General features: G+C 46.6%; 1 protein-coding gene across 6 annotated transcripts in view; it reads right to left on the bottom strand.

Annotated features, from left to right (window-relative positions):
* Positions 1–883: 883 nt before the first annotated feature.
* The window catches only part of NPAS2 (neuronal PAS domain protein 2), a 207,781-nt gene continuing 186,833 nt past the window's right edge, over positions 884–21,831 (bottom strand). For 5 of the 6 annotated variants that reach the window (XM_025260716.3, XM_044925672.2, XM_044925670.2 and 2 more), the window contains 5 exons: positions 16,765–16,956; positions 15,285–15,460; positions 14,332–14,424; positions 4,778–4,943; positions 884–2,193 (listed from right to left, as the gene is read on the bottom strand). In XM_025260716.3, the coding sequence (XP_025116501.2) occupies positions 2,026–2,193; positions 4,778–4,943; positions 14,332–14,424; positions 15,285–15,460; positions 16,765–16,956 (795 nt within the window). In that variant the 3' untranslated portion in view covers positions 884–2,025. The remainder of the gene's footprint in view (positions 2,194–4,777; positions 4,944–14,331; positions 14,425–15,284; positions 15,461–16,764; positions 16,957–21,831) is intronic. The other variant, XM_044925671.2, reaches the window with a different exon arrangement.

Here is a 21,831-nt window from a genome sequence, read left to right as displayed (position 1 = left end):
TCCAGGCAAGAGTACTGGAGTGGGGTGCCATTGCCTTCTCCAGCAGCCTCTTAGGCCATTGAAAACTGATCCTGGCCAGAGAATGGAGAGGAGTTTTCTCTCTTTTACAGGGAAGCAGGTATAAACACAGAGCTCCAGTGATGGAACAAGGAGGGGAACTTGGTTCTCTCGGGCCAGCGCTCTGCTGAGCGTTGCCATCTCAGTGATTCTCAGTCTCAGTGTGCCAGGGCACCCTCACGCCAGCGTGCTGAAGCCTCATGGAAAAGGGGGTGCCTTCTGCTGTATCTCCCCTATCCACATCATGTGTGCACAGGTCTCCCAGACAGACACACAAACCCTGGTGCATCACTTATGCATCACATAAGTGCTGGCAAGCAAGAGGCCATGGAACCAGGTGAGTTTAATTATGGGCTATACCTGCTTCTGTGGATTATGGCTTGGTCATCTCTATGGATTACCCATGTCTCTTAAGTTAGAGATGTTTCCAGGAACTTTTTCTGGTTTTGTCGTTTGTTTTGCTATCATTTCTAAAAGAAGCATTGATTTCTTCTGGCACAATCTTTAAAATAAAGATCAGGATCCCAATGGGCTGAGATGCATGTGAGCCCAAAAAACCTAAGGCCATTACCCAGATTATTGGTTGCTCGCTCCCACCTTTTCCGGATTTTTGATTATCCTTAGAAACGTGTTGAAATTTAAAAAAAAAAAAATGTTTACTGACGAAGAGAGGTATGAATGCATCAAGAACAAGGTACAGAAACTGCCTCAAAAGGAAATTATACAAATTTGTTAATTTATTACAAAATGTCCACTCACAGAAATACACAAGAAAACTTTTATCCTTTTATATTTTGGGAAAGGAACTGGTGTCTCAGATACAAAATAATTTACACAGAATCCATACAATTTTATTTTATATAGAAATAGGTCCTTATTACAACGGCTGTACAATTCACTACACTTCGTCTTATAATTACATAAAATCTTCTCTTTAGAAACATCTCAACAAAACATACAAAAAAAGCAAAGTGCATTTTTGAAAAGGAAAATCCACTCCTGGGTCTCGGTCAGGAAAGATATGTAGAAAGCTGCGGCATCCTCACTCCGAGGGCCAGCATGGCGGGGAGGGGGGGTTTCCTGGGGCCCTGCCTGGCCTGTAAAACCTTCCCTTTCACAGTCCTTGAGTCCTGTCAGGATCCCAGAACATTACCTGCAGGATTGTACTTTGCGTTGAGTCCACCTTTGTAGTTGCAATCACCGGGAAGTCAACAGAAAACAGTCCAGTGTTACATTCAGGATAAGAAAAAAAAAAGCCAATCACCAGAATGGTGTGGGGAGAAGAATCTCATTCCATTAGGGTTTAGGCGGGAGGGTGGGAGGTGGGGGCGCTGCAGTCTGGTTAATAATGCCCAGCTTTGCTTTCTGATTGGTGGGCTGTTTTTGTTACTGGGGTCTCCGCGTGAAGTCAGGAGACTTGGTTAAAAAAAAAAAAAAGAAAAGTGCCTACGTTATCTCTTTGTGCAGCTGTGCAAATTAAGACAGAAACGATCATCTAAAAATAATGAGAAAAAAAATCATCTCTCCATTCAAGACATCGCTGACCGGGTGCTTCTCCGAGGAAAGAGGGTCCAGAGAGTAAAGGCCAATGAGCACATGCGCACGTGGCGCAGAGGCTGGTCCACGCTGGGAGGAGGGGCGATCCAGCAGAGACGCTCCGTCTCTAAGCTGAACAGAGCGATGCTCTGATGCGCTCAGCTGGGGACCGCGGTCGGTCCGTCCGGGTATGGTTGTAGAGTGTGGCTGTGAAGCACAGGGAAAGGGGAAACAGGGCCAGCTTCCCTGCTCACTCATGTCCATGCTGGCCGCCGCCCTCGGACATGGTCACCACCCAGGAGCTCCGAAATGGATGCGGCGTGCACGGAAGTTGGGGTGTCCTTTAAACCCTTCTCCCCAACTCCTTGGCCACCCGCCCCCTCGTCCGTCCATTGGTTAAAGCTGATGTGACCCAACCGAGGTGCCCGGCCACTACCGGGGCGGCTGCTGGAGGCCTGAGGACTCAGACAGGCTGCTGACCCTTCGGGCCGGGCGTGCAGGCCCTGGCGTCGGGTAGCCCAGGGACCCTGGCTGTTGCGAGTAGGTGGAGAGAAGGAGAGAGTCCTGCTGCTCACTGTGCAGAGAGGTTGGCACCTGCACCTGGAAAGAAAGGAACCAGCTCCAGGGAAGGTTCTGGGATTCAGGGACTCCTTCCCTAAATGGCTGGGGCGGTGATGCAGTCCTCCTCAGATTAAAGGGTCCTCCTCCCCTGCCTGAAGACCTGGGGGGAAGGAAGCCCAGCTTCTCAGGCCAGCACTAGGGGTTCCTGCTGGCCTGGTGGCTGGGAGCCCGCTGCTGCTGCTGCTAAGTCACTTCAGTCGTGTCTGACTCTGTGTGACCCCATAGACGGCAGCCCACCAGGCTCCCCTGTCCCTGGGATTCTAGGCTGCAGGAAGTGGTTTCTTGAACACATGCACAGGAGCCCCCAGGTAGCCTGTGTGGTATTGGATGCTGGAACCTGACACCACATGTACATCATTGCTGGCACAGCATCCAAACAGGCCTGCAGTCCACATACTTTTCACTGGTGGTCCCTATTTCCAGAATTGCTTCCAAATACTGCCATGTGCCAGGAAGCATTCTAATTTGAAGCTCAGAAACTCACTGGGTTTTCCTGGTGCCTCAGATGGTAAAGAATCCACCTGCAGTGCAGGAGACCTGGGTTCAATCCCTGGGTTGGGAAGATCCCCTGGAGAAGGGCATGGTAACCCAGTTCAGTATCCTCAAAGCCTGGAAAATCCCATGGACAGAGGAGCCTGGGGTGGGGGCTACAGTCCACAGAGCCTCAAAGAGTCAGACACGACTGAAAACTGACAACAACTGGTCAAACATTAACTCTGGAACCTTCAGTCTCACCTCGCATTATTCCCAGCCATGAAATCTCCCCTCTAAGGAACCCAGTCCACCCTGTTTCCAAAGCTGCGCAAGGCACATCTGCCCCTCTGCCTCGGCACAGGCTGCCTCTGTTGTTGAAACATTGTCCCCTCACACCTCACACTCAGCCATCCACACTTGGAGAGTTTCCGTCCCCACGCCTCATCCTTTTTTGACCTTGGCCCCCCAGCCCCAGTGCTCCATTGGCGCTGACTCTCTGTGATGTCCCCTGTCCCCCTGTGCTCAGGGGACCTGAGTGCTCCTTGCATCCTTAGCCCTGCATCTGGATGGAACAGGCACCTACAAGCACGCCAGTGGCTCCTGATGAAGGCACAGATAGATGGGCAGCTTCTACCTTTCCCCTGCCTTCTCCCCTCATCAGTTCTGTCCCAGATCACTCCAGGGTCCTGCAAGTGGACCAGGGAGCAAAGCTGCAGTCCAGAGTTAACTCCCACTAAGATGTGGTGTCAGGGAGATCTGAAAACTATGCCATAGCTGGTTTAGCCGCCTTGGAATTCAATTACAATCTAGAACTCGAGGAGGACTCTGCATCTTGGTCACCCCACACATTCACCTATGGCTTCGAGGATGCCCAAGCAGGGCGGGTGGGGGAACAGAAGCTACACTGTGCCTTCTGGTAGGGGCTTGAGGCTGTGGAGGAGGCCCCATTGGACAGGAAGGGGCACGTGGGCATGTGTGGGAGGGAAGGCCAGACCCTGAGCAGACACTTCTGTCCCATCTGATCCCCCAGCCACTGACTCACAGCCCTTCCTTCCAGTGCTTGTGGCACTTGCTTAAAATAAGAAGTGACCACAAGATTACCTATATACAATGGAATATTACTCAGCCATTAAAAAGAATGGAATAATACCATTTGCAGCAACATGGATGGATAGAGATTGTCATACTGAGTGAAGTAAGTCAGAGAAGGAGAAAGTGTATGACATGTTATATGTGGAATCTAAAAAGAAATTATACAAATTAACTTATTTACAAAACAGAAACAGACTCACAGACTTAAAAGAGAAGGAACTTATGGTCCCCAGGGGGGACAAAGGGAGAGAAGGGATAATTAGGGAGTTAAGGATGGACATGTACACACGGCTGCATTTAAAATGGATATCCAACAAGGTCTTACTGTACAGCACAGGAGACTCTGCTCATTGTTAAGTGGCAGCCTGGATGGAGTGGGAGTTTGGGGAAGAATGGATCCATGTATATGTATGGCTGAATCCCTTTGCTGCCCACCTGAAACTATCACAACACTCTTAATCAGCTATACTCCAATATAAAATAAAACTTTAAAAAAAAAAAAAAAGAAGTGACCACAAGGAAACATGCCCCACATTTTCCTGGAAAGCCTCAAATTCATGCAATGTTATCTCATTCATTTAAAGGAAGTTTGATGAACCTTTAAACATGATGTAATTTTCTACTCATATGAGATACTGCATATAAACACACTAACGAGCCCAACAAACATGGCAATCAGTGTCTGATTTTTGCTCTAAGAAAGTGTAGACACCATAATAAAAATTACTTTTTAAAAAATGGACCTTCTTAGCGCATAATGACAAGAGGCCAAATAGCTGCTTCTAAGTTTCTCACACTGTATATACAGAGACTTTATCCACTTGGAGCATGTTAAACTTTAGAAATGATAAAGTTTCAAATATGAATCTGTCTGAGGCTTATTTTTATACTGACGCCTAGAACCCCGTTGAAAGCCCGGAACGGAAGGAAGGGCCCATCAGGCCTGGGCTGGGGACTCGGCCCTGTCTCCCCCTCCCCAGACGCGGCCCAGCCCCACCTGAAGAAAGTGCGGAGGCTGCGGCTGGGCCTGTGCAGGCTTCAGGGGTGCCGGCTGGGAGGTGGGGAAGCTGGGCTGCAGCCCCATCAGCAGGACAGGGGTGGCGGCGCTGCTGCTGGTGGTGTGCACGTCGGGGTTCTGAAACACGGCCTGGCTCTGCGGATACCTGTTTGGTGACACACAGAAGAAAGACCTTTACAAAAACTATTGACATGACACCAAGGACACGGATGACAAGAGGAAAACAGACAGACAGGACTTCATCACAGCTAAGACCTTGTGAGCATCACTGTCCATGCAGTGAAAACACCGCCGGAAAAAAAAAAAAAAAGCTGTCAGAAAAATCTTTGCAAGTCCTATATCTAATAAGAGGTTGCTATCCAGCTACATTTCTACAATTCACCACCACAACAAATGCAAATAACCTGGTTAAAAAATGGGCAAAAGGCTTGAGCAGACATCCTGGAAAGAAAAGGTACAAATGGCCAATAAGCACATGAAAAGAGTCATTAGGGAAACGCAAATCAAAACCAAATGAGGACTTCCCTGTTGGCACAGCGGATAAGAATCTGCCTGCCAGTGCAGGACACAAGGGTTCAGTCCCTGGTCATACCACATGCCACGGGGCAAACTAACCCCCACAAATGTTACCATGGCAAAACTGGGAGCGTCAACAGTGTTACCCAGCATGCTGCTGGCATCATTGTAACACAAACAAGTTAAGGGCAAGATTCTTGCCAAGAGAATTAATGTGTGTACTGAACATATTATGCACTCTAAGAGCTTCCTGAAATGTGTGAAGGAAAATGATCAGAAAAAGAAGGAAGTCAAAGAGAAAGAGACTTGGGTTCAGTTGAAGTGCCAGCCCTGCCCATCAACAGAAAATTGGATTAAAGATTTACTGAGCGTGGCCTTGCCCATCAGAGCAAGACCCTGATTCCCCCACAGCCAGGCCCTCCCATCAGGAAGCTTCGACAAGCCCCTTAGTCTCGTCCATCAGAGGGCAGACAGAATGAAAACCACAGTCACAGAAAACTAACCAAACTGATCACATGGATCACAGCCTTGTCTAACTAAATGAAACCATGAGCCATGCCATGTAGGGCTACCCAAGACAGATGGGTCATGGTGGAGATTTCTGACACAAAGTGGTCCACTGGAGAAGGGAATGGCAAACCACTTCAGTATTCTTGCCTTGAGAACCCCATGAACCCAGGATGAAAAGGAAAAAAGACATACACTGAAAGGTGAACTCTCCAGGTTGGTAGATGCCCAATATGCTACTGGAGAAGAGTAGAGAAATAACTCCAGAAAGAATGAAGAGACAAAGCCAAAGCAAAAACAATGCCCCATTATGGATGTGACTGGTGATGGAAGTAAAGTTCAGTGCTGTAAAGAACAATATTGCATCAGATTAGATCAGATCAGTCACTCAGTCGTGTCCGACTCTTTGTGACCCCATGAATCATAGCACGCCAGGCCTCCCTGTCCATCACCAACTCCCGAAGTTCACTCAGACTCATGTCCGTCGAGTCAGTGATGCCATCCAGCCATCTCATTCTCTGTCGTCCCCTTCTCCTCTTGCCCCCAATCCCTCCCAGCATCAGAGTCTTTTCCAATGAGTCAACTCTTCTCATGAGGTGGCCAAAGTACTGGAGTTTCAGCTTTAGCATCATTGCATAGGAACCTGGAAAGTTAGGTCCATGAATCAAGGTAAATTGGAAGTGGTCAAACAGGAGATGGCAAGAGTGAACATTGACATTTTAGGAATCAGTGAATGAAAATGGAATGAGCGAATTTAATTCAGATGACCATTATATCTACTACTGTGGGCAAGAACCCCTTAGAAGAAATGGAGTAGCCCTCATAGTCAACAAGAGAGTCTGAAATGCAGTACTTGGGTATAATGTAAAAAATGACAGAATGATCTCTGTTTGTTTCCAAGGCAAACCATTCAATATCACAATAATCCAAGCCTATGCCCTAATTGAATAAAGTAGGGAAAACCACTAGACAATTCAGGTATGACCTCAATCAAATCCCTTATGATTATACAGTGGAAGTGAGAAATAGATTTAAGGGACTAGATTTGATAGACAGAATGCCTGATGAACTATGGATGGAGGTTCGTGACCTTGTACAGGAGACAGGGAGCAAGACCAACCCCAAGAAAAAGAAATGCAAAAAAGGAAACTGGCTGTCTGAGGAGGCCTTACAAATAACTGAAAACAAGATAAGTGAAAAGCAAAGGAGAAAAGGGAAGATATACCCATTTGAATGCAGAGTTCCAGAGAACTGCAAGGAAAGATAAGAAAGCCTTCCTCAGTGATCAGTGCAAAGAAATAGAGGAAAATAATAGAATGGGGAAAACTAGAGATCTCCTCAAGAAAATTAGAGATACCAAGGGAACATTTCATGTGAAGGCTCAATAAAGTACAGAAATGGCAAGGACCTAAAAGAAGAAGAAGAAAAGATTTAGTAGAGGTGGCAAGAATACACAGAAGAACTGTACAAAAAAGATATTCATGACCCAGATAATCAAGATGGTGTGATCACTCAGCTAGACCAGACATCCTGAAATGTGAAGTCAAGTGGGCCTCAGAAAGCATCACTACGAACAAAGCTAGTGGAGGTGATGGAATTCCAGTTGAGCTATTTCAAATCCTGAAAGATGATGCTGTGAAAGTGCTGCACTCAATATGCCAGCAAATTGGGAAAACTCAGCAGTGGCCACAGGACTGGAAAAGGTCAGTTTTCATTCCAATCCCAAAGAAAGGCAATGCCAAAGAATGCTCAAACTACCGCACAATTGCACTCATCTCACACGCTAGTAAAGTAATGCTCAAAATTCTCCAAGCCAGGCTTCAGCAATATGTGAACCATGAACTTCCAGATGTTCAAGCTGGATTTAGAAAGGGCAGAGGAACCAGAGATCAAATGGCCAACGTCTGCTGGATCATCGAATAAGCAAGAGAGTTCCAGAAAAACATCTATTTCTGCTTTATTGACTATGCCAAAGCCTTTGTGTGGATCACAAGAAACTGTGGAAAATTCTGAAAGAGATGGGAATACCAGACCACCTGACCTGCCTCTTGAGAAACCTATATGCAGGTCAGGAAGCAACAGTTAGAACTGACATGGAACAACAGACTGATTCCAAGTAGGAAAAGGAGTTCGTCAAGGCTGTATATTGTCACCCTGCTTATTTCACTTATATGCAGAGTACATCATGAGAAACGCTGGGCTGGAAGAAGCACAAGCTGGAATCAAGATTGCCGGGAGAAATATCAATCACCTCAGATATGCAGATGACACCACCCTTATGGCAGAAAGTGAAGAGGAACTAAAGAGCCTCTTGATGAGAGTGAAAGAGGAGAGTGAAAAAGTTGGCTTAAAGCTCAACATTCAGAAAACTAAGATCATGGCATCTGGTCACATCACTTCATGGCAAATAGATGAGGAAACAGTAGAATCAGTGGCTGACTTTATTTTTTGGGCTCCAAAATCACTGTGGATGGTGACTGCAGCCATGAAATTAAAAGAGGTTTACTCCTTGGAAGGAAAGTTATGACCAACCTAGACAGCATATTAAAAAGCAGAGACATTACTTTGTCAACAAAGGTCCATCTAGTCAAGGCTATGGTTTTTCCAGTAGTCATGTATGGATATGAGAATTGGACTATAAAGAAAGCTGAGCGCCGAAGAATTTTGAGCTGTGGTGTTGGAGAAGACTCTTGAGAGTCCCTTGGACTGCAAGGAGATCCAACAAGTCCATCCTAAAGGAAATCTGTCCTGAATATTCATTGGACTGATGTTGAAGCTGAAACTCCAATACTTTGGCCCTCTGATGTGAAGAGCTGACTCATTTGAAAAGACCCTCATGCTGGGAAAGATTGAGGGCAGGAGAAGGGGACGAGAGAGGATCAGATGGTTGGATGGTATCACCGACTCAACGGACATGAGTTTGGGTAAACTCCAGGAGTTGGCGATGGACAGGGAGGCCTGGCGTGGTACAGTCCATGGGGTTGCAAAGAGTCGGACAAGACTGAGCGACTGAACTGAACTAAATACTCCAATCACTACTGCGGAAAAAGCTGAAGGTGAACAGTTCTACGAGGGCCTCCAAGACCTTTTAGAACTAAACAACAACAAAAAAAAACCCAAAAGTCCTTTTCATCAAAAGGCCTGGAATGCAAAAGTAGGAAGTCAAGAGATATCTGGAGTAACAGGCAAGTTTGGCCTTGGAGTACAGAATGAAGCAGGGCAAAGACTAACAGAGTTTTGCCATGAGAATGCACTGGTCACAGCAAATACCCTCGTCCAACAACATAAGAGATGACTCTACACATGGACGTTATCAGATGGTCAATACCTAAGTCAGACTGATTATATTCTCTGCAGCTGAAGATGGAGAAGCTCTATACAGTCAGTAAAAACAAGACCAGGAGCTGACTGGATCAGATCGTGAACTCCGTATTGCAAAGTTCAGAATTAAATTGAAGAAAGTAGGGAAAACCAATAGGCCATTCAGGTATGACCTAAATCAAATCCTTATGATTATACAGTGGAAGTGAGAAACAGATTCAAAGGATTAGATCTGATAGACAGGGTGCCTGAAGAACTATGGATGGAGGTTCATGACATTGTACAGGAGGCAGTGATCAAGACCATCTCCAGGAAAAAGAAATGCAAAAAGGCAAAATAGTGGTCTCAGGAGGCCTTACAAATAGCTGAGAAAAGAAGAGAAGCTAAAGGCAAAGGAGAAAAGGAAAGTTAGATCCATATGAATGCAGAGTTCCAAGGAATAGCAAGGAGAGATAAGCAATCCTTCTTAAGTGATCAATGCAAAGAAATAGAAGAAAATAGAATGAGAAAGACTAGAGATCTCTTCAAGAAAATTAGAGATACCAAGGGAACATCTTCATGCAAAGATGGGCACAATAAAGGACAGAAATGGTATGGACCTAACAGAACCAGCAGGTAATAAAAAGAGGTGGCAAGAATAAACAGAAGTATACAAAAAAGATCTTAATGACCCAGATAACCATGATGATGTGACCACTCACCTAGAACCAGACATCCTGGAGTGCAATGTCAAGTGGGTCTTAGAAAGCATCACTATGAACAAAGCTAGTGGAAGTGATGGAATTCCAGTTGAGCTATTTCAAATTCTAAAAGATGATGCTGTGAAAGTGCTGCACTCAATATGCCAGCAAATTTGGAAAACTCAGCAGTGGCCACAGAACTGGAAAAGGTCAGTTTTCATTCCAATCAATCCCAAAGAAAGGCAATGCCAAAGAATGCTCAAACTACTGCACAATTGCACTCAAATCACATGCTAGCAAAGTAGTACTCAAAATCCTCCAAGTTTGGTTTCAACAGTACGTAAACCAAGAACTTCCAGATGTTCAAGCTGGTTTTAGAAAAGGCAGAGGAACCAGAGATCAAATGGCCAACATCTGCTGGATCATAGAAAAAGCAAGAGAATTCCAGAAAAACATCTATTTCAGCTGGTAAAGAATCCGCCTGCAGTGTGGGAGGCCTGGGTTCAATCCCTGGGTTGGGAAGATCCTCTGGAGAAGGGAAAGGCTACCCATTCCAATATTCTGGCCTAGAGAATTCCATGGACTGTATAGTCCATGGGGTCACAAAGAGTCAGAGACAACTAAGTGACTTTCACTTTCACTTTCTTCATTGACTATGCTAAAGCCTTTCACTGTGTGGATCACAGCAAACTGTAGAAGAATATTCCCATTCTTGAAGAGATGGGAATACCAGACCACCTGACCTGCCTCCTGAGAAATCTGTATGCAGGTCAAGAAGCAACAATTAGAACTGGATAAGAAACGATGGACTGGTTTGAAATTGGGAAAGGAGTACGTCAAGGCAGAGTACATCATGAGAAACATTGGGCTGGATGAAGCACAAACTGGAATCAAGATTGCCGGGAGAGTTATCAATAACCTCAGATATGCAGATGACAGCATCCTTATGGAAGAAAGCAAAGAGGAACTAAAGAGCCTCTTGATGAAGGTGAGAGAGGAGAGTGAAAAAGCTGGCTTAAAAATTAACATTCAGAAAACTAAGCTCATGGCATCTGGTCACATCACTTCATGGCAAATAGATGAGGAAACAGTGGAAACAGTGACAGACTTTATTTTCTTGGGCTCCAGAATCACTGCAGATGGTCACTGCAGGCATGAAATTAAAAGACGCTTCCTCCTTGGAAGTAAAACTATGACCAACCTAGACAGCATATTAAAAAGTAGAGACATTACTTTGCCAACAATGGTCTGTCTAGTCAAAGCTATGGTTTTTCCAGTGATCATGTATGGATGTGAGAGTTGGACCATAAAGAAACTGAGGGCCGAAGAATTGATGCTTTTGAACTGTGGTGTTGGAGAAGACCCTTCAGAGTCCCTTGGACTGCAAGGAGATCCAACCAGTCCATCCTAAAGGAAATCAACCCTGATTATTCACTGTAAGGACTGATGCTGAACCTGAAGCTCCAATACTTTGGCCACCTCATGTGAAGAGCTGAATCACTGGAAAAGACCCTGATGCTGGGAAAGATTAAAGGCAAGAGGAGAAGGGGATGTCAGAGGATGAGATGGTTGGATGGCATCACCGACTCGATGGACATGAGCTTGAGTAAGCTCCAGGAATTGGTGATGGACAGGGAGGCCTGGTGTGCTGCAGACTATGGGGTCTCAAAGAGTCCGACACGACTGAGGGACTGAACTGAACTGAAAGCACTCCAGAGCACCACAACTCCGGAGCCTGTTTGCTGCTGATGCCGAGCCCTTGTGCCCGTGAGCCCGCATGCTGCCGTTGAGTCTGTGAGCCTCGTGCCCATGCTCTGCCACACGAGCAGCCACCACCATGAGAGGCCCTGGCACTGCGACAGAGTCTCCACTGCTCACCAAAACTAAAGAAAGTTTATGCAGCGAGAAAGACCCAGCACAGTCACAGAAGAAAAAATCAAAATGAGGTATCATTTCATTACAAGTTAATGAAAAAAAGTTGTACATAACAAGTATTGTTGAGGATGTGGAGAAATTGGAGCTCTTGTGCCCTGTTGGTGGGAGGGTAAAATGGTGTAACTGCTGCGCAAAACAGTGTGAAGTTTCCTCAAAAAGTTAAACTTAGCATTACCATGTGATTCAGCAATTCTACTTTTGGGTATGTGCCCCAGAGAAGTGATAGTAGGGGATGGAAACAGTTATTTGTACATCCACGGTCGTAGAAGCGTTATTTACAATAGCAAAAAACTGGAAGTAACCCCACATTCATCGATAGATGATAGATAAACAAGGTGCCATGTATACAGACAGTGGAGCATCATTCAGCTTTAGAAAGCAAGGAGATTCTCATATAGGTCACACCATGGGTGAGCCTCAAAGACATCACACTGAGTGAAATAAGCCCATCACAAAATACGAATACTGTACGAGTCCACTTAGATGAGACACCTAGAGAAGACAATTGATAAGAGACAAAAAGCAGAAGGCTGGGGGCAGAGCAAATAGGAAGTTGGGGTTTAATGGGGACACAGCGTCAATTTGAGATGATGAAACAGTGCTGGAGATGGACGGTGGTGATGGTTGCACAAAAACGGGGATGTGCTTATGCTGCTGCATTGTACACTTAAATACAGCTAAAATGGGAAATTTTATGTTATATAGAATATACATTTTTTTAAAAAGAAAGAGTACTTGATGATAATGGCCAAGTAACAAGGGGAATGCCATTTGGGAGAACTCTGGAGGAGTCCAGACCAGCACAGAAATCGAAAGTGTCAGCCACTCAGTCGCGTCAGACTCTTTGCGACCCCATGGACCATAGCCCACTAGGCTCCTCTGTCCATGGGATTCTCCAGGCAAGAAAATTGGAGTGGGTAAGCCATTCCCTTCTTCAGGGGATCTTCCCGACCCAGGGATCAAACCCAGGTCTCCTGCCTTGCAGGCAGATTCTTTAGCATCTGAGCCGCCACGGAAGCCCAGAAATAGATATTTAAAGATACTCTACAGGGACTTCCCTGGTGGTCCAGTGGTTAAGACTTCACGTCCCAAGGGAGGAGGTGCGGGTTCATTGCTGTCAGGGGGGCTAAGACCCCACATGCCTCCTAGTCAGAAAACCAAAACACAACACAGAAACCATACTCTAACACATTCAATACAGATGTTAAAAACGGTCTACATGCAAAAAGTCTTTTTTAAAAAAGATACTATGGAGAAGTCCATTTACATTTTTAGAAGTGTTCTATCTCTACATGGGTCGTTTTATGGTAACAGGCACTGGGGATTCCAAAATTTCAGGGGCCTATGCATATGGGAGGCAGACTCTGACCTGCCCCAGAAGACGGAGTGTTAGGTCATGTCTGGAGGAGATGGACGGGGAGATGTCGACGGTATAAATTACTGGGTTGACCGAAAATGACAGTTTAGATGTTTCAGAGGAAAGAATTTCCGTTTCTGCCTAGTTTCCTGCATTTGAAACATCTCTGGAAAGTGATGTCACAATAAGTGTTTCCACTTATCTGGATCATTTAGAAAGAACAGTCCAAAACCAAAACCAACATCCCGCGCACCCCTCCAGGCAACGGAGAGCATCATCAAGAGTTTAAAGGCAGTTTCCTTGCAGTGTACAGCTCCCGCCACCCCCAGTGCCAGCACCCCCACCATCATAGGGTTTTCATGGATGTAGGTATGGGCCCCAATCTTCAGAAATGCTCAGTAGCCATCACTGTGACTACTACTGGAGGAGGACACAGGAAGGACTCCAGCAAGCAGCCGCCGGGGCATGAATGGAAGGCCCCTGCGTCTGGGCACAGCAGGCCTCATTAGCTAGCCCTGTCCCCGTGAACTTCTGACGCAAATGAAACAGTGTTTATATGACCACGGTGTCTGCTTTATTTCAAAGGGCTTGGAACTATTTTCCAGTGGCTTTTCAAGGATTCACTCCTCTGGCTCCAGTAAACCTCTGTCCCTCGTAATGAAATTGGCTCAGCACAGCTGCCTGGGTACTGGGGGTGGCAAGCAAAGAGCCCAGGGCGAGGAGAGAGAGAAGGCTCCATGTCTGGGAGGGCAGGAGGGCCCCACGTCTGCACAGGGTCCTAGTTCAGGGCCCATCCTTGGAACCACAGAGCAACAAGCTCGTGTAGGGGAATCTGCCAGCATCGGGAGGCCAGCCGGAGCTGCACAAGAGCCCTGGGGAAGGGGGACAAGGCTCTGTAAGACTCTGTTGACCCAGGATGTTACCCCTTAGATCTGCACAGATGGGAAGACAGCAATGAACTTGGCACGTAAAGAATTATTTCCTTCAGGTCTTGTTCTCAGCCTGGAATGCTGACATGAAGTTTTCTCTCTTGACACAGGAAATGGAGGAACAACAGCTGAGGGGAGGAGTCCTTTAGAAAGGTGTGGGCGCATGTGGATCCGCCCTGCAGTGCCCGACTCGCAGGCGTGTGGCTGGTCCCGGCAGATGAAACCCTGCAGCCTGAGACCACTCAGTGTGGCTCCATGCCCCACCCCTCCCCAACCTGGGCCACCTACTTGACTTGCCGTCCGGTCCTCCCGACCTCTGAGGGCTGCCTCGCGTCACAGGATCCGGGCATCATGGGCTGGATGGGCTGGCTCAGCAGTAGCCTTAGAGCCGAGGAGGACAGAAATGGGAAACTGATCAGTACCCAAGCTGTGGACCCGCCGGCCAATCCGCACCTGCTGAGCCTCACTGGACCCTTTCTGGCTGGCCCCACAGAATCCCAGCTGCTCTGTTCTGGAGGATCCTTGCTGCAGGAGGTCTCTTCCTCAGGCCATCGAGACCCTAGCCCTGTCCTGTCACTTCATGAGCTGAGGTCAACTGCAGAGTTGATTAACAAATGAGTCATTTCATAAAAGGGAAACAGACTGACAGAGAACAAACTTATGGTTGCCAGGGGGAAGGATGAGGGGATAGTTGGGGAATTGAGGATAGACATGTACACATGGCTATATTTAGGATAGATAACCAACAAGAACTTACTGTACAGCACAGGGAACTCTGCTCAGTGTTATGTGACAGCCTGGATGGGCAGGGAGTTTGGGGGAGAATGGACACATGTATATGTATGGCTGAGTCCCTTCGCTGTCCACCTGAAACTATCACAACATTGTTAATCTGCTTTATGAAAAAAGTGAAAGTGTTAGCTGCTCAGTAGTGTCTGATTCTTTGTGACCCCATGGGCTATAGCCCACCAGGCTCCTCTGTCTATGGAATTCTCCAGGCAAGAATAACTGGAGTGGGTTGCCATTGCCTTCTCCAGGGATCCAAACTGGGTCTCCTGTATTGGCAGGCAGATTCTTCACTGGCTGAGTGACCAGGGACTCCAATACAAAATAAAAAGTTCAATTAAAAAAACTGCAGAGGATTTAGAGTCTGTTTGTCTAAACTCTGCCTCCATCTTCAGCAGAGAGCGGAGTGTAAAACTATGTCTCAGGTATCTTTCCAACAAGGACAGAGTCTATACCTGAGCTGCCGGTCATGGCTGAAGTCCGGGCTGGGTTGGCCCTGGGGGGCCTCCTGGGAGGCGGAAGCTGGCGTGGTCAGGCTCAGAGCCAACGGGAGCGCAGTGGTGGTGCTGCTAAACTGGGGTGTCAGGCTGCTCCCCTGAATCATCTGTGAGCTTCTCAACGGCTTTGGACCCTGGAGCAACCATCGAAACAAGAAAGGTAAACCTTCAGCTCAACTCAGGTGTCACCTCCCCAGAACCTCCTTCTGTATCCGCTTAGGCCTTTCTGAACATTTAGGACCCACTGACCATCATTATGATGTTTTGGTGTTATGACTGGCTTTCCCGTTGGACCGTAAGCATCTCAAGAATTCTTTAAACCCTTTGGGATTTAAAGGACAGTGTCAGGCTTGGAGCAGGCAAGCCGTTACTGAATCCATGATTGTTTGTTATTTTGTTCCTAAGTCCTGTGTGACTCTTTGCAACCCCATGGACTGTAGGAGCCCCCCAAGCTCCTCCTCCTCTTGCCTGGGATTTCCCAGGCAAGAATGCTGCAGTGGGTTGCCATTCCCTTCTTAGGGGATCTTCCTGACCCAGGGATCAAACCCATGTCTCCTGTATTGGCCAGTGGATTCTTTATTGCTGAGCCACCAGGGAAGCCCAAATCCATGATTATGTGTATAAATAAAAGAGGCTTCAGGAAAAGCTGTATCCAGCCTTCCAAACTGTGATCGTCTGGAAGCAGGGGCTCAGAACTTCTTGAATCCATTGGGTTCAAGTGCCACTGAGTGATGGGTGACCCTGTCAGACTGCAAGGTCACTGGTAGTAAGTGGTAATGACTGGGAGGGCAGGGCTTGAGAGGGAATCTGGGGGACCAGGAGGAGCATGGTGACTCTGCAGAAAGGGATGGTAAACAGAAGTGCATAACTATCCTCACACGTGTGTGTGCATGCTAAGTCGCTTCAGTCGTGTCCAACTCTGTGTGACCCTATGGCCTGTAGCCTGCCAGGTTCCTCTGTCCATGGGATTTCCCAGGCAAGAATACTAGAGTGGGTTGCCATTTCCTCCTCCAGGGGATCTTCCTGACTCAGGGATCAAACCTGTGTCTCATGTCTCCTGTACTGGCAGGTGGGTTCCTTACCACTAGCACCACCTGGGAAGCCTAAAGCCAGGGGCGATGACGGACACCAAGGACATGTGTGTGTCCCCATATGTGGGGATGTGTGGCTTTCAGCATGCACGTCAGAGACGGCCATTTCTACCTCTAGCCAAGCTCAGAATCAGAGCTGAACATTCCAGCTGCATGATACCTTTAAAGCATTTTAATATATTGATAAAACACAGAAGGGAACCAGTAGAACTTGGGACTTCGAAGTGACAAAGACAAGAAAAACCGCATCATGATTATCCAGCTCTGGTCATAGGAGAAGTAGATTTCTGGTTCGTGAAGACCATCTGCTGGTGACAGGGACTGAGTCTGGAGATGAGTACATTTACCTGGGTCGATATCACACTCGATTCTCTTAGCAGGTGCTGGTTTGTGACCTGGGCAGAGGCTATCTGCCCTGGAAGCTGCGGGCTGGCCACAAGCTGGGGACCTGGGCCGGACCTCTGCTGGAGCTGCTGCTGAGTCTCCGGCCGCTGGGCACTGCTGAAGCTCAGAGATCCATCTGGCTGCTGCAGAAACATCTGGAAGCACAACAGAAATGCCATAAGGCTGTGATCACTGCCCTCACGGGCCCACACGTGTACGGCCCTTTGTATGGCCTGCCTATCCCTGGCATAATGGCAGCTTTCTTATTCAGGCTGACCTGCCTGGGAAGGTTCACCCACTAGACGTGGAGACACTGAGTGCCTGGGAGGCCACCAGCAGAGTGCATGAGCCGGAGAGGGGCAGCCGGTGGCACGGGTGCCGACCTGGCCCGCAAGAAGGCTCCGGTCTAGTGATGGGGGTCTAACAGGGTGAAAGATGCTGAGAGCCAGGTATGCCACTTGACATGCTCTTTTAGTCTGTACTGGTTTGTCACTTTCTTATTAGAAGGAGAAACTTCTTGTGAATGGAAGGAATAACACAATCACGGTGGCACAGGGTTGGTTGACTAGTGGTGGGGGGCACATCATCCTGGCAATAGGACCTATGCCTGGGCTTGAATCTCTGACCAGTGACCACCATCTGTACCCATCCTATGGTTTGTATCATCCGTCCAGCTCCCAGCTGAGAGGGCAGTCCTGCCCTGGTTAACTAGGTGCCTCTGCATCTCCAGGAAGGCAGGTAAGTCCAAAGGATGACATAACATCAAGTCCATGAACTTTAAAATGATGTTTAAGAAAAAGTTTTACAATCACCACACTAATCTCTATGTGCTATTTAATAGGTCTCAGATATTCAATAAGCACAGCTATATCAGCCTGGTAGTTTTAGTGGCAAAGGTTTAAGAGAATTTGATCCAGTTCGTAAAGAGTGTTTAAAAGGTTATAAGAACCTTGGTCTACTTTGTTTATAAATTTGGTATATCCAATTTAAAACAATTCCTTAAGGACTTCCCTGTTGGCCCAGTGGTAAAGAATCTGCCTGCTAATGCAGAGGACACAGGTTCGATCCCTGGTCTGGGAAGATGCCACTTGCCTCATTGTGTAACTAAGCTCGTGAGCCTCAATTACTGAGGCTAAAAGCCACACCTACTGAAACCCATGCACCTACAGCCTGTGTTCCACAAGAGAAGCCCCCGCAATGAGGAGCCTGCACACCCCAACAAAGAGAAGCCCCCATTTGCCACAACTAGGGAAAGACTGCTTGAAGCAACAAAGCCCCCAGAAAAGCCAGAAATAATACAGAAATAAATTTTTTTAAAAGAGAATTCCTTAAGGGCCCAGAGAGATTTTACTTCTTAGGTTTATAAGTCCGCCTAGCCAAGAACACGAAATATCTGAAAGGTTAAGCTATATTAAATTTGTAAATTAATGGTTTTCATAATGAATGTTATTTACCATTTGTTAAATTTATAAATTAATTGAATGTGAACACAAGTAAAAGCACTGGTATTTTTGGCCACATCAGTAGATTTGTAAATAAAATGTAATCTGTGGATTGACTGTAAAGGTTTAAGAAAGAGAACTTTAGTCATTTCTATCATACTTTAAACTTAAGACCTGTGACTATCTCTTTTTTAAAAAAGTTCCTCTTGGGCATTAAAAACTGGTATTATCTGTATCGTGGGCTTCCCTGGTGGCCCAGACGGTAAAGAATCTGCCTGGAATGCAGGAGACCTGGGTTCAGTCCCTGGCTTGGGAAGATCCCCTGGAGGAGGGCATGGCAACCCACTCCAGTATTCTGGCCTGGAGAATCCCATGAACAGAGGAGCCTGGAGGGCTATAGTCCATGGGGTCACAAAGAGTCGGACATGACTGAGCAACCAACACTTTCACTTCCATTATCTGTATCAGATTCTTGACAAGCAGTATCCCACTCCATTTTAGATCCTTAGCTCTGAGGGCTGAAAGACTTTCCCCCCTGATCGTCTGGAACTTTACCCCGAATTCCTGCATTCAGGGTGGCATAACCTCACACCCAGTATGGAACTGACATGCTGACACGTGCTGAGTGACAGAGTGGTTTTGGAATCACGCCAGGCAGGTGCTTAATCAGTTAGTTCCAGCATCTCCTCCATAGGGTGTGTCAAGCCCTGAGCAAGATGACCATCCAATGCCCTTCCAGCCATACCACCAGGCAGGTCTTCCCACTTTCCTTCCTGCCCCAACCCGCCAGAAAAACCTGCAATTTTGACTGAAGGCTCTTTGTCACTTTAGAATTTAACAAGAATTTTCTGGGTCTCCATCCTCTCAGATCCAATACCTGAATGTTCAGAATTAGTGCTTTACACAACCTCAGCGAGCTGGCTTATTCATAGCACACGAGGTAATTTACATTTCAGCAAAAACCCAGTATTCAAACTAAATAACAAATATTTTTTCTGGTGGGATACAATTTACCTTCTGATTAGAGTTCAGACAAATGCAACCTTTATTTATGATAGGCAGTATCATCTAGCTTAAATCCGACAGACTTTAGTTCAAATTCCAACCCCCCCACATACTACTGGTATGAACTTGGGCAATTTTCAAAAACTTCAAATTGACTGTTAGTGTCCTCATTAATAAAACAGTAACATTAACACCATATACCTCATAAAAGATTTAATGGGACTTATGCTGAGGCATAATCCTAGGTGCTCAATAAATGTTAGGGAATAACAATATTTAAAATAAAAAAGGAGTTCCTTTTGCTCCTTTGCCTCTTGAGGCATATAAAAACTATCTGAGGACCTCCTTGGTGGTCCAGTGAGTAAGAATCTGCCTGGCAATGCAGGGAACACAGGTTTGATCCCTGGTCAGGGAAGATCCCACATGCCATGGGGCAACTAAGCCCATGCACCACAGCTACTGAGCCCTGGCACCCGAGGGCCCATGCTCTGCAGCAGGAGCAGCCGCCACAGTGAGAAGCCTGTGCACTGCGACTGGAGAGTGGCCTGAGCACAGCAATGAACACACAGCTCAAAAAAAGAAAAGAAGAAAAACTTAGAAGTGAATGAATAGAATAAATAAATGAACAAACAAATAGATCAAGGTTTGCTCAAAGAAGGGAGTCTGTTTATGCTTGTATTAAGGCAGAGACTGCTGGGTCTGCTACTCTGTCCCACTGATGTATGTTCTCTGAGGGCAGAAACCTTATTCTGTTTATTCCTGTGTCCCGACAGTACCTAACCAATTGCCTGGAACATACTGGGTGTCTGCGAGTTGGATGAATGGATGGAAGAGTGGAGGGGTGGGTGGGTGGTGTGTGGATGGATGGGGGGACAGATGGTGGATGAACGGATAGATGTGTGGACAGAGGGATGGAAGGAAGGGTGGAAGGATGGACGGATAGAAAGACGGATGAAAGAACCAATCAGAAAACACATCTGCCATTGCCACAGGTGTTCTTCTTTCTCGGCGTTGCCAGTAGAGGGCACGAGTGCTCTCAAAAATAAATCAAGAAGTGACCTCCCAAGGATGCAGGGGTGACAGCTTTTCAGCTGAACAGCTCTCTATGTAGCGCCCTTCATGATCCCATCTAGGTGCAAACACCACACCCTGAGAACGTCTCCCTCATAACCCAATATTTTCTGGAAAAAAAAATATTCTTAGCAAGCATCTCAGGCCCACATAGTCTCAATGAAGCTCCAAGCCAATGGGATAGGTAGGAAAAAGTCCACTGAAGTTGGGAATAATGAACCTGGGGGGAGTGGGGAAGGGGTAGGATGTGCTACTGTGCATGTCCACGCCCCTGCTTTAGTGACAGTAAAGGAGAATTTCATGGCTTAAGAAGATGACTTCTTAACAGTACTCTGGAGTCAGTTTTATAGAAAGCCTGAGGAAATTTTTCCCTAATTCAAGTGGGCAAAGTCATCTGAGAAAAAAAAACAAAAAAAAAACTTTAATTTTCCACCAAACTAATCCTACTGCTCACATGTGGTTTTCATTGTTCTTATATGCTTAGCTTTACAAAGACTTATTATTACAGGACATTTCAGAAGTACAGAAAATAGATACTGTATAATGAAACCCCATATATCAATACTAGGCTTCAGCAATTATCCACCTTTTGCTCTTATTGAATCTATCCTCCCACATTTTTTGGGAGGATTGGAGTAATTTTTACTTACTTATCTTTTATGTTTGACTCACTTATTATTATTTTTTTAAACATCGCATTTTGGCTGAACATTTCGGAACGTATCTCTTTAAATCCTTAAACGTGTAAAAATACATGAAAAAAGACTCTTTGAGGGCTCGTTCTCTGGTTTGACTGTGGATTTCCAAGCTCATTGGAAAATTCCACTGCAGAGATAAGGTCAAGGGAAGAAACCAGCGGAATAACACGTGGAGCCCTGCTGCCCACGTCATAGCTCACAAAGATCAGGTGCTAGACCTTGGGGGTCAACAAAATGCACTGTCAGGAGGAAGAAAAATAATAATGCTTCATACCAGAGAGCAAAAGAGATAGCCTTGTATCTCTGTCACTTCAGAGTTCAGCTTTGAAAATAGAGAAGTCTGGGCTCTGAGGCGGATCTTCATCCACCCACCTTGCTTTTAGCAGTTTCTGGCTTAGTGCTCTCTTCCTGGTAATGTAAAAATTCCATTCAAGTCATTAGAGTCAGGAATTCTAGTCACCGGACCCTGGATTGATGAGGATCAAGATCAAGGCACTTTGATGACCCCTTGTGTCTTCACATAAATGCTGCAGTATTGTCCCTTGGCAACTCGGGGATGTCACTCAGGAGGTTGAGGGAGCACAGGGCTGTGGGGGGGGCGAAGGGTTATAGGCGGAGCACAGGGCTGTGGGCGGGGCGAAGGGTTATAGGCGGAGCACAGGGCTGTGGGCGGGGCGAAAGGTTATAGGCGGAGCACAGGGCTGTGGGCGGGGCGAAGGGTTGTGGGCGTGGTGGCCGGTCCAGAGGCACCGAGCAGGTGCACCTCACTGGCTCCTCTGCCTTAGGGGACCGGAGGGGCCAGGCCGGGCAGAGA

This window comes from Bubalus bubalis, chromosome 12 (assembly GCF_019923935.1).
Source record: "Bubalus bubalis isolate 160015118507 breed Murrah chromosome 12, NDDB_SH_1, whole genome shotgun sequence".
Taxonomy (NCBI): domain Eukaryota; kingdom Metazoa; phylum Chordata; class Mammalia; order Artiodactyla; family Bovidae; genus Bubalus; species Bubalus bubalis.
The sequence above is the reverse complement of the archived record's forward strand: the minus strand, read 5'-3'. Positions and strand labels throughout refer to the sequence as shown.